Source organism: Phragmites australis, chromosome 1 (assembly GCF_958298935.1).
Source record: "Phragmites australis chromosome 1, lpPhrAust1.1, whole genome shotgun sequence".
In the NCBI taxonomy this organism is placed as follows: domain Eukaryota; kingdom Viridiplantae; phylum Streptophyta; class Magnoliopsida; order Poales; family Poaceae; genus Phragmites; species Phragmites australis.
This window is the reverse complement of record NC_084921.1, coordinates 31,917,722-31,929,572: the sequence shown is the minus strand read 5'-3', so window position 1 is coordinate 31,929,572 and position 11,851 is coordinate 31,917,722. Positions and strand designations below refer to the sequence as shown.

Sequence of the window (11,851 nt, the reverse complement as noted above, 5' to 3'; positions counted from 1 at the left end):
TAGATCCAGTTTCCCTTAGCTTTCTACCACCTCTATTGCTGAGGCTTATAATTTTTTCATTTGACTGTTGTTGAAATCAGAAAGTCAGCGATAATTGTGTGCGAGCTTGGGCGGATTGGTGTTCTTCACTGTTTAGTGTTCATTCTTGTCAGTTCTGTTAGCAATATTTTTCTGAAGGCTATCTGAATGGAGGCCATAAGCATTTCAATATCAACCCTGTACACTGAACTGCCCAAGATAGCAAAATGAATATCCTAGTTTTTTAAGAACAGAACTATTCTGCATAATCAAGACAAACTAATTGTTGGAAGGCCTCTTACAGCAGTAAACAGCAAATGTAGACATTGTTGCAACTTGCAAATAACAGGGTCATCATATTTGGATTTGTCAAGTTACTTCGGTTAGTTGAAAGACAGAGTTCGCCTCCTCTTCAGCCAAATTCTCTTGCTGGGTATAAAATCCTTCATTGTTTCCGTCAGTTCTTCCCTCTGTGGCAACACATTGCCACTGCTTGCGGTGATATGCTCCTCAACAAACACCGGATTTGTGAATACACGATACGGGGATTTGACATCTGATGGGCACTCATCCTGAACTCCCTCAGAAACATTTGCAGTGTTGGAAGGTCCAGCCTCTTCTGCTGACCTAGATCTCGCGTCGAGATCCATATCTCCAGAGCTAGTAGCACTGCAACTCTCACTGTTGTCAGAGTAGCTGCTGGTTCTATTCCCAGAAGTAGAGGTGTCGCTGAACGTGTTAAAGATTGTAATGCTCTCTTTCTGTGAGCTGTGAAATGAATGGCTCTTGTACTTGCCATGGTACAGTGGCAAGATGGAGGATCCTTGTGTCAAGCCTAGCCTATCCCTGCCCAAGCTGTATGATGTGTACAACCTCCTCTCCACACCTTCCTTAGCTTTCACCATTTCACCCAGCTGTTCCAGAGTTTCATTCGAAGAGGCGTCTTTGACCGCCTTCTGCTCTAGCTCTGATATCATCTTGCCTAAGACTCTCCTCTCATTGTGAAGAGAGCGCTGCATTTCAGAAGGTAGAGGTGAGGCCTAGGAGAAGCTGCAAACTCCGAACAAAAGCGATGGATAAGCGCAGATTCCAATGTGCATACCCTCTTCCGCAGGAATTTCTGCAAGCCATTGCCTTGGAGCTTCTTCTTCCTCCAAAAGATGCAGCAAAACCGTACAGCTACTGCTTGTATTACTATTACCACGAGATTAAAGAGCAAGAACACAAGAACAAGGTTATGATCACCTAATGGACAGAAGTTATTCAGTCAGTAATGGAGCATTTTTAACACAAGCAGAAGAGAAAGCACTTGAACTTCACCTGGATCGGTTTGGGAAAAATTGGCTTTCGCTTGCCTGCAAGTCCAAGCAATCTTTTCCCCTTGCAAAACAAAGAAGTCAGGAGCACTCTAGAATGACAAACAAATGTGATGCTTTAGAGACGAAACATACTTCTCGTGTAGCACTGCAGGGTGTTGCCAATCCCTGTGTCAAGAAATTTCAGGAGGGAAAGGCATTTCAAATCAGTTAATTTGAAGTACTTAATTTCCAAATTAAGTGTTGTCTGCTAATTTGAGACGTATTAATTGACAACAGCACCTGAGTTATACAAAGACTTACTTGCTGCAGATAGAACAGTGAGAAGAATAGTCTCATCTACCATAAAATCATTCAGGTCACTACTGGACAACAAATTTGATAATCCCCCTGGAAAAACTATCGAAACTCATATGATATTCAATCTAATTGTTAATCTCAAAAAATGACGTCCGCATTGCAAAATTGATTTATACAAATAAAAGAACAAACCAGGATACTCTCCAGTCCAGTAGATTGTTCCAGTTGCCGGTGCTAACAAAGTGAACAAAATCCTTGATGGCTTCATTGCCGATACATATGTATGGTCACCAATTGTTCGGATTGATTTTGCCTCCATTATTGTCTGTGCGACGTACATGGAAAACCCTGAACAGTCAAGGACTGGACTTGCATGGATCACTGAATCGTGGGCTGTTTTTCCAACAAACTTTCTGATGTCGCCATCAGGAGAAATCGAGTAGAGGTACCCATCTAGTGAGCCAATTGACATCCAACCTGTTACATCAATTGAACAAGGTAGCGTCAGTGGCAGCATATTGCAAACTAGAACATAGGTGTAGACGAAGCTTTTGGGATTGTAGATTGATGAGACAATGCAATTACTCTTTCGATTGCAGAATATAAAAACTTAGTGTACAAGGTAAACAAGAAGAATGCTTAAACAACCTAACTAATCTTCTAGAACAACTGGATAGCTCCAGGAGAATACTGGAACAGAAAAATATGATTGATGCAGTGCACTTACTGAAACTAATTAGGAAATTAAATATGTTCCGGATTATAACTAAACAAGATATTTTCTTTACCATTAGAATCCACTGTTGGAAAGCTTTTCTCATTACTTAGTGGACCAAGATTCTGCTGCCATGAAATGTTTCCCGTCGAAACATCAAGCCCCACCACAATAGACTTTCTTTGGAAGATGATGTATAGGCGCCCACTATTGCCTGGTGCAATTGTCATCGCTTTGTCAAGTGAGCTCAGGTCCTGGATCCATCTGTACTGACGGCTATGAATGTACAAGGAATAGAGCTGGCCTTCAGTGTTCGATATCTGCAAGAACATGGTTGGTGAATGAATAAGATAGGACTGAAGGTCTAAGAAAAAACTATGGGAAGTGAAATAACCATATGCATTGGAATGAACCTTACATAAAGCGCACCCTCACAGTGATCAACAACTGGAGCTGAATCGAAATAGCAGTTGGAGATGTTTTTTTTGCAGCCCAAACGATAACCAAACCAATCGAGCATGGGCCCGAGGCTCCATTGGAGCTCCCCGGTGCACAGCAACAGCGTGAAAAGTCCCCGGTTTCTGATGGTGAGGAAGAGAGACGACCAGTCACCACTGATCGACAGACCGATGATCTCCTCAGACCTCCCCGGTGTTGCATTGTAGCTGAAGAACACCTCCGATGCTGCCTCCGCAGTGTGCACGTTCTGTGGTGTGACCTTTATGACCTTGTCTTCTGCCACCAAATACACCTGCACAGTCAACACAATCGATGTTCAGATCAGGCTCATCAATGGGTGCGTTTCATAGCAATGTGTTGCCAGATCATGCAGAGCTTCAGATGGCACGATTGATTACCTTCCCTCCCTCGGTGACAGGGCCGATGCCTTCGTTGCATCTGTGCCCGAGGGGAACGATCCAGGCGACGGAGCCGTTCCGTTCGAACGCGAGGAGGTTCTTCCCGGAGCAGGCGATGAGGCGGCCGTCGTGCCCGATGATAGGGGCCGAGAGGGTACGGTCAGCCCCCGGTGGCGTCTGAGCTGCAAGGGAAACCATCCGTGTCAGGACTCAGGAGCAGCGGCGACCATGTCTCACGGCAAGAACCTCCCGGTGGAAGAGCAGAACCAAGCCACGAGGAGCCGGGAGGAGTGAGAGCCTTACCGTTCTCGGCAGCACCGCCTGACCAGAGCTTCTGAAGAACCGGCAACTCCGAGCGCGCTACACCGACCAGGAAGCACACGAGCAGGCATAGGGGCTGCAGCATTACCATGGCCATGGCCATGCTGTTTCCGAGAGAGAGTCAGGGTGAAAGAGTGTACTGCGCTCGGTGATGGAAGGAAGGGGCGGTTGCATGCTTTAAGTAAGGTAACCGCCCTCAAGTTCCAGGAGAGGTACGTGCACGAGCACGACGTACGCGGCACAGGGTCGTGGGCTTTGGCAACCGCAGGGCACGCGCCGGAGAAAGCGGCGAGAGCACGAGAACCTACGGCAGCGTGTACCCGCACAGCGAGCGCTGGACGACGGATGGCCAGAGAGACGCGCACGCAGCAACGGCGAAGATGCAACGGCGTCGTCGGCAGAGGGCATGGTGGGGGCAAACGAGCAGTTGGAGCAGCCAGATGGCATCAGAAGAAAAAAAAAATAGAACCGCCAATTCTGGTTCGCGTGAGTGTGACTGCCAAAACAGAATTGCACAGGCAAAATCTAGTTCTTAACACTTGGCTTCCAATCAAAAGAGGTGCCAACAAAGGAGGTTCCTAGCATCCCACATAGTAGGACATCATACAGTACTCTATAACATACATGACATGATCCACCTCATAAACAGACAGAATTTACTAGAGTAAATTGGCATCCTCATCTTCAAAGGCTTTACAATGCAGCATAGAAAGAGCAAGAGTTCTGGGGTGAAATTAGTTCCTCAGCTTTCCACCCAATCGTCTACTCATCAATGACAGCCTTGATCTTGGAGGTCTTTCGCATTCGTCTGCGCTATCTTCGCTGTCTGAAACCACTAAGTTCTCCGTAGCAGCTGTGTTTTGTTTGACGGAGCAATTGTATGGGTGGGCATCTTTCTGTGAATCAGCAAAGCCAGGGACCATGGTTCGACTTTTGAGGACTGGCGCTGACAATGGCAGTTCATTGGGCAGCTTCCTGTCACCACTTTGAGAACAATTAGGTAGCCTAGATTCCTTGTCACAGGTCCTGTCCGTTTCAGCAGGTTCAGATTTCAATGACAGCCTCTTACTTAGTAAGCGCAGCTTCTTGCGACCTTGATTGCATTCGTCATTTGATAACTGAGTATTTGACAGTTGATGTTCGGTACTAGAATTCTGCTGAATGAGACTAGTATCTTCACTGAAATTTTTCCTTGAAACATCTAAGGGCCTTTTCTGCAGATTGTTGAAGCTTGACTGTGAAGGCAGGTGATTTGGAACAATATTTTCCTTCTGATCATCGCTCTTCTTTTCAGGCTTTACTGATTTCAGTGACAACTTCACACCAAGTGTCCTGATATTCTTTCTATTTCCTTCTGATAGTTTACATGAGCTATCTGATGATCCACCAATGCTCCTTGCCAAACTATTCTCTAAAACGTCATCAGAAGATTGCATGGCACAATCTTTAGCGTTGGATGCTGATGTTGGAAGATGATTAGGTAACATACCATTGCCATTGCTTCTTTTGCTAGGGACTTCTGATGTAACAGAAAACCTCTGCCCAGGTAACTGCGAATTCTTTCTATTTCCTTGGTATTCTTTCTTTGAAACTACTCCACTAGCAGCAGTGACAGATATGTTTTCTGATGTGACATTCTGTTTGCCTGAAACATCAGACAAACATGCAGTAGGATAGGTGGATCTTGCCCTGGATGTTAAGTGGGTAACCACCAGATCCTGCTTGCCAGTTGTGGCATTCTCTTCAGATCTTTCAGACTTTAGAGATAACTTTTGTCCCAGTAATCGCATCTTTCTTTGACTTCCTTCATAATGTTTATTAGAAGCATTTGGCAATGATCCCAAGCTCTCTGTGTCCTCCATTTGTGTGTTCTGTGCCTAAAATTTTCAGAACACAATAAAAGCTCAGGAAAATATCAAGAGAAGTTATATTATAATGTTAGAACACGAAATTAGTAAAATTGAAGTAGGATGCTTGTTTACCAGGACCGCAACATCTACAGAACCCCAACCACTAGCGTCAACAGCAGCAGGACTAGCATACTTCTCAGTCCATAACCGAGCATTTATGTCAAAAACTTGTCTGTTGTATTTGTATTCTCGACTCTGTCACATAAAAAAGTAACAAGGTTGGATGATGAAGCAAAAGTGGATTACGTACCAGTGTATCATCGATAAAAATGTGCTTACTATTTCAGCCATCAGCCCATCATCAGGATTTGGCTCGCTTAGCAGCAAGCCGATACTTGTCAAAACAGTAGCTATGTTGATTGATGGTTGCCAGGCTCCCTGTGCAGCAATATTCTTTCTCATTTATCAATACGTTAAGAACATGAATTTCTGGGTTTCTACACTGTCATTGTGCGCAGAAAATTTATCTACCCATAAATTAATTCTATCAATTACCTTTGGGGGTAAATTTAGAATATCAAGGCAAATGCGTCCTCCGTTGTCAATATTGGGATGATAAATGGGAGTAGCAAAAGTCACATTGGGTGGTTGAAAAGGATACCTGAATCTCAGCAAAAAAAGTGACCATCATGACATCACCACATGATGAATCGTAAGGGGATAGGGGTTGGCTTTTTTCTTCTTTTTTTCAGACTAAAGGGGTTGTTTTCTATCACAGATAAAAACACACCTTTCAGGAATTTGGATCTTCAGAATGAAAACTCCCTTTGCATAAACTGTTCCCTCAGGCCCCTCAATTCCTTGATTTAATGGGTAGGGAATCCACATAAAAAGTGAGGAAAATAAAGTTGCAGTGCCAGATTTTGCCATTGGTTAATAATGCAGCAAATAATAAAAGATAAAGGACATACTGGCTTCAATGCTTGATAACGATGATAAGACATTTTCACCTTCAGAAAGATTAAGTGAGACCCCATGAGGGGGATCATTCAGTAGGAGCTGAATCTCCTTTTGCATTCTCAGATTCAGCCTTGCAGCCTGAGCCATCTCGTGGTTACAGGAAACTCTGCCCTGGACAAAACATATAGTACCTTTAAGTGTTAGCATATCAACTTTCAGGTGTTTAGCTTAAGCACATCAGTCGTCAGGTGAGAGAACAGCCCAGTTTTCTTTGGGGCAAAACACTCGAAAGTCACACTATGTTTCATAAGTGAGTCTCAAAAGCCAAGCATATAACTGAAATGAGACGGTATGGTACAACCTTGAAAAGGATGACAGTATCAGCTCCCCAAACCACCAAATCAGAGACTCTCCAGCTCCCTAATTCAAACCAAACTACCCTGCAGAGCCCAACTGCGCATTGCCCCAGCGGTGACCGGCCGTGGATAGTCACTCAGCACAGGCCACCACACGGGCCGGCCTCCCTCTTAGCCCTCTCCATGACGGCCGGTGGAGAATTACGTCGAACAGTTGGCGGCCACAGGAGGGTAACCGTGGATTGGACAGCGGGAGGAGGCACGGAGATAGGGCACGTGGTCTTTACCTACTGCGTCGACGGCGACCAGCCCCGGTGGACCTCGTCGTCGTCCTCCTCGTTCCCCGTGACCCCGTGGAGATCGCGAGCTCCCGCTCCTGCTCCCGCCTCTCGTTTCGAATGGAGATTTCGGTGGAGGCGGCGGGAACGAAAGCGTCAACAGCGCGGGGACACGGAAATCTCTTCTCTACAAATATAAAACAGATTTTACAAATAAAATAAATAAATAAAATTCAGATAATTTTTTAATTATTCTAAAATCAAACTACGACACTCCTACTTCTATAACACATCTATAATATTTTAAATTTATATTTAATATTTATATTTTTATTGTAACAGACCAATTAGAAGACAGATGCTGCATGTGGAAGCCCATGGGCTCAGAAGGGAGCGCTTCCTAGACAGGTGGCGTAAACGGGCTGGATTTGGGCCACGACGCACGGCCCAATTAATTTCTCGGCCTCGCTCCTCCTTTTCCGGCGATTTTGTTAGCCGACGAGAGGCGAGCGAATCCAGTAGGCGGCGATGGCGACGACGGCCGCGGCGCACGGCTGCTGCTCGGCAGCGCTGCCGCCCCTCGCGGCGTTCACGGCGAGCTTATGCGGGCACCGGGCGGCTCCTCCTCCGCGCGTCTCCCTCGTCGCCTCCTCGAAGCTCAGGGCGACGGCACCCGGGTGCGCTCCGTTCTAGCCTATTCTTCTCGTGTCGGCCTCGGCTTTGCCGGTGTCTGAGCTTATGTGCCATCTGTTCTCTCAGGTTAAGGGTTTCCTGTCCTCGTAGGAGGCTGGTCGTAGCTGCTTGCTCCGGCGAGGTCAGTTCGGACGTGGCGGCGTCGCCGGCGGTAACCACTCTCTCCCCCGCTTATGATTTCAGTTTTAACTTGTAAGGGGTGAATTGGTTTGGGATTTGCCTGCTCTCTGTTGGAATTCGGTGGTGGTGGCGATTAGTAAGGGATTCAGCGATTACGGATTGGGCTAGGCAGCCAGTAGCAATGGGGATTAGTCATCTGCTTAAGGGGACAGTAATTATCTAGGCTTTTGGAGCACTGCTTTCTGATTTCTGAATAATCGTTGTGTGTTATTTTTCTCTCAAATATGTACTCGACATTTTTCTCTCAAATAAGTACTATGCAAACATGACACATTTAAATAGGATAACGTACAAGATTCGACTTGATGTATTGATGTAGGTTGCTAGGTATTCTATATCAACTCTCCTTTTTGTGGTTAACGATTATCAATTTTGAGCTTGTGGGGTTGTGGCTTTTCCTATTGTTCCAATAAGGTGTGGTTTTCCAGCATCATGTCTTTTTTGTTCACTGGCTGAAGTAAACTATATGCGAACACAACAATACTGAATTAAGACCCTGTTTGGTAGAGTTCTAGCTCTAAATTTTTTTGTGCTAGGTATCTCTAGCTCTAAGAATTTGTGGAGCTGAAGCTAAGGGTACATCGGGAGTGTTTGGGTGAGACATCTTGTTTCCATTTTGGAATAAAAATAGAGGTTTAAACTATTTTATTTTATCCTATAATCTTCAGATCTAAGGTGGAGCTAAAAGCTGAAGCTCTGCCAAACATGGCCTAAACTTTGCACATTTATTAGATCTTTCATCTTTGGGCGTCTTACAGATTAGATATGGCTCTCAAAAGACAGCACAATCTATAATAAGGTATTGCTTTTTATATAGAAATTCAGAAGTCGATTGTATGAAAACAAACTGCTTGCTGATTGAGGAACAAACTAGGTTCAGAAATGAACAGTAATAGGTCAAATTGCTGGCAGATTGAGTACTGATGCTGCAGAAGTGCAGATTAATCAGTAGGCCAGAATGTCTGTAATGCAACTTTTTGCGTATGTAATGTTTCAGGAAGTCACTGTTGACATAAAGCTTCCAAGAAGAAGCTTGCTTGTTCAATTTACATGTAATGCATGTGGTGAAAGGACCAAACGCTTGATAAACAGAGTAGCCTATGAAAGAGGAACAATTTTTCTTCAGGTAAACTTTATTTTGAGTGTTTATTTATGTGCAGCTTTCAATCAGCAGCTTTGCCCATATTAGTCCAAATTCCAAACCTGTTGCTTGCTCTTTTGGAATCACCATATGAGACAAACCTACATCTCACATCTGTATGTTCATCTGTGTTCACTGCACAAACAGTGTTCAGGGTGCCAGGTGTACCACAAGTTTGTTGATAATCTTGGTCTAGTTGTTGAGTACGACCTACGAGAAGAAAATGGGGTACAAGAAGAAAATGTGGTGAACACCGATTCTGAAGTTTGATCTGTATGAGAAGCTATGTCGGTATGCAAAATGTCCTGTAGTACAGGTTTCGCAACATTGATTATTTGGGTACTGTAGACTATTTATATAAAATGTACCTTGAAATTGCTGCATATACTCATACGAGTACAACTGGGCTTATATTTGCTTTACAATGTGGTATCTGCCTTTATGAAGGAAATATAGTGTCATAATACCAGACTACCAGAGTACTCTAGTTCCAAAACTGATCTCCTATTAATTATCAAAACAATACATTTTTGGAAGATTTTTCTGGCACTATTTATATGGTACTATTACATGATATGCACACTATTTGATGATCATTGTGTGCCTGCATCATTCAGATTTTGATTGTCTGAGACATCTTTTTCCATCATCGTCATCTCTTTCTCGTCCTCTTTGGCCAAATGTTCCACATTTTCACGTTTGCTATCATTGGCATCACCCTTCTTTCCCTTGAGGAACTGGACAAGGCCCTCAAGTACGATATCGGTGTCGTCGTTCCTCATAAGCTCTTCTGCAACCTCTGCCGGAGTCACCATCACCTCTTTGATCAACTCTTCTATCTCGGCGTATGTGACATGGTTGCTGATAGAGTGATAGTTGGAGGCCAGGATTCTAAACGACTCTGGGCAGCAGTACCCCATGTGGATGTGCATGTCCATCCTGCCAGGGCGAAGAAGCGCCGGGTCGAGCCGCTCCTTGTAGTTTGTTGTGAAGACAATAATTCTCTCCTCCCCGCTTGTTGACCAAAGCCCATCGACGAAGTTGAGTAGCCCAGATAGCGTCACCTGTTTGGCAAAATGCCCAAAGCCACATCAGCATTGCAAAAGAAAGCTAAGGAACCAAGAAAGGGAGTGTATGATTCCATCCAAGTGCGTATCTAACCTTGTCCTCTGAAGGATTGGATTTGATACCATCCTGCCCTTCCTCCCGTTGTTGCATGTCGACGGTGCAATCGATGTCCTCGATGACGAGAATTGACCGGTTGCTCATTCCGATGAGCAGCCGCCGAAGCATTGAGTTCCAACTGACCTCAGTCAGCTCGAGATCATACACATCAAACTTGAGGTAATTGGCCATCGCTGCAATCAGGCTGGACTTGCCGGTCCCAGGCGGGCCATACAGCAGGTACCCCCGTTTCCATGCCTTGCCGATCCTCTTGTAGTACTCCTTTCTCTTGACAAACCTCTCGAGATCATCCATGACCGACTGCTTCATCTTGTGATCCATGGCAAGCGTGGTGAAGGTCGACGGGTGGTGGAGATCGATGGCGAACCATGACTCGCCTTCGTTCATGTAGATCTTCAGCGTCCTGTCCTGCTCCTTGATTTTCTTAGCCGTGGCCAGGATGTGAGGGAGGTAGGACTTGAGGGCCTTCTCCTTGTGCTTCTTGTGGAAGGTCATCTCGAAGGACCGGACCTCGAGCCGGTGGTTGCCGTTGCCGCCGCGGCCGCGGCCGTTCCCGTTGCTGTTGCCGGCGCTGGTGTTATCGCGGCAGAGGAGGCGCCACTTGAACTCGGTGCCCTCGTGGGCGTCGGCCATCTCCTCGCCCTCCTCCATGCTGAACATCATGCTCTTGCCCTCGTCGACGCGGCTGACGCGGAGGCGCCGCATGTCGGTGTTGATCCGCGTGGCGAGGTACGTCCGCACGGCGTCGTAGAGCTGGTTGCTGGCCCAGCCCTCGGTCTCCTCGATGACGACCGTGTGCTGCGACGACATGCGCGAGCGCAGGTAGCCCAGGCCGGAGAAGAGGAAGTCCCGCACCTCGTAGGGCACCAGCTCGTTGACGACGGCGCGCACCAGCATCGCCGACGCCGCCAGGGACGCCGCCGTGGTGACCACCTTCTTGTACGACTCGACGGCCTTGTCGTTGGTCGCCATGGCTGGCCGGCGAGCTCTCAACGATCCGTGTTCAACTCTTGTGTCTGAGCTCTGAAGCTTTTCTTGCTCGAAATGCTGGGAGGGTTTCAGGTCCGGCCGTGCTGGTCGGTGTTGGCAGAGTAGCTCGGGCTGGATTTTTATTGACTCCAGATGGTTGTGACAAGTGATTTCATGAGTCAGTCGAGTTAATATTTAAAAATACGGTTAGCCTAGTGCGTTGTCAAAATAAGGTGTCTTGGCCAGGCTAGAAAAATGGCATCACGGTACTCTGCCAAGTTTTCTAGTAATTTCTATAGGTACGGACATGGTTCCTTAGGTGGCAGTACTGAAGGAATTGCTGGACAACTCACTTTTGACGTTTCTATATCGTCACTTTGGGCATGTAGATGTTGACCTGCAGTGGACATGGTCCACGTAACGCCTGAGATCACATTGTGAGGACTAAGGGATCCAGTTAAGGCTATCTATGGCTGTGGATTTGGTGAACCTGGTTCGGTTGGGCATTTGCAGCTTTCATGGATATAGTATACGTGATCTCCTGCATATTTACATTCCATGTTAAAATATGTCTGTACTGCATAGAAGTTGAAAGGGACTGCAGTATGGGTGGACCTACTGCGGGTGCTAGCGTCTCTAGCACCGACTTGTCCAAATTTCATAGAAATAGCACCCCAGCAGTCCAGCTCAGTTCAACATTGGCTCAAACAAG

General features: G+C 46.0%; 4 protein-coding genes across 6 annotated transcripts; 1 reads left to right on the top strand and 3 right to left on the bottom strand.

Moving 5' to 3' along the window:
* Nucleotides 1-115: 115 nt before the first annotated feature.
* On the bottom strand, nucleotides 116-3,853 carry LOC133888694 (protein GAMETE EXPRESSED 3). The gene is made up of 10 exons (XM_062329031.1): nucleotides 3,510-3,853; nucleotides 3,207-3,388; nucleotides 2,768-3,100; nucleotides 2,423-2,669; nucleotides 1,827-2,111; nucleotides 1,638-1,724; nucleotides 1,470-1,502; nucleotides 1,339-1,398; nucleotides 1,121-1,263; nucleotides 116-1,031 (listed from the first exon to the last, which is right to left on the bottom strand). Exons 1-10 carry the CDS (start codon nucleotides 3,628-3,630, stop codon nucleotides 402-404), a joined length of 2,121 nt encoding a protein of 706 aa, XP_062185015.1. The 5' UTR covers nucleotides 3,631-3,853; the 3' UTR covers nucleotides 116-401.
* A 184-nt stretch (nucleotides 3,854-4,037) lies between these two features.
* LOC133915363 (uncharacterized) lies at nucleotides 4,038-7,198 on the bottom strand. 3 transcript variants are annotated; one of them, XM_062358510.1, is made up of 7 exons: nucleotides 6,981-7,198; nucleotides 6,388-6,508; nucleotides 6,168-6,237; nucleotides 5,933-6,038; nucleotides 5,717-5,815; nucleotides 5,510-5,632; nucleotides 4,038-5,404 (listed from the first exon to the last, which is right to left on the bottom strand). In XM_062358510.1, the coding sequence occupies exons 2-7, from the start codon at nucleotides 6,482-6,484 to the stop codon at nucleotides 4,262-4,264; spliced, it is 1,638 nt and encodes a 545-aa protein (XP_062214494.1). In that variant the 5' UTR covers nucleotides 6,485-6,508; nucleotides 6,981-7,198; the 3' UTR covers nucleotides 4,038-4,261. The 3 variants fall into 3 exon arrangements, with proteins under 3 accessions (XP_062214494.1, XP_062214485.1, XP_062214502.1); XM_062358501.1 differs by having other exon boundaries at nucleotides 6,349-6,508; nucleotides 6,981-7,195; XM_062358518.1 differs by lacking the exon at nucleotides 6,981-7,198 and adding an exon at nucleotides 6,699-6,972.
* A 230-nt stretch (nucleotides 7,199-7,428) lies between these two features.
* Nucleotides 7,429-9,372, top strand: LOC133915352 (uncharacterized). The gene is made up of 4 exons (XM_062358490.1): nucleotides 7,429-7,648; nucleotides 7,731-7,815; nucleotides 8,842-8,970; nucleotides 9,133-9,372. The coding sequence occupies exons 1-4, from the start codon at nucleotides 7,500-7,502 to the stop codon at nucleotides 9,253-9,255; spliced, it is 486 nt and encodes a 161-aa protein (XP_062214474.1). The 5' UTR covers nucleotides 7,429-7,499; the 3' UTR covers nucleotides 9,256-9,372.
* LOC133915345 (AAA-ATPase At3g50940-like) lies at nucleotides 9,303-11,380 on the bottom strand. The gene is made up of 2 exons (XM_062358478.1): nucleotides 10,147-11,380; nucleotides 9,303-10,049 (listed from the first exon to the last, which is right to left on the bottom strand). Exons 1-2 carry the CDS (start codon nucleotides 11,140-11,142, stop codon nucleotides 9,579-9,581), a joined length of 1,467 nt encoding a protein of 488 aa, XP_062214462.1. The 5' UTR covers nucleotides 11,143-11,380; the 3' UTR covers nucleotides 9,303-9,578.
* Nucleotides 11,381-11,851: the final 471 nt, after the last annotated feature.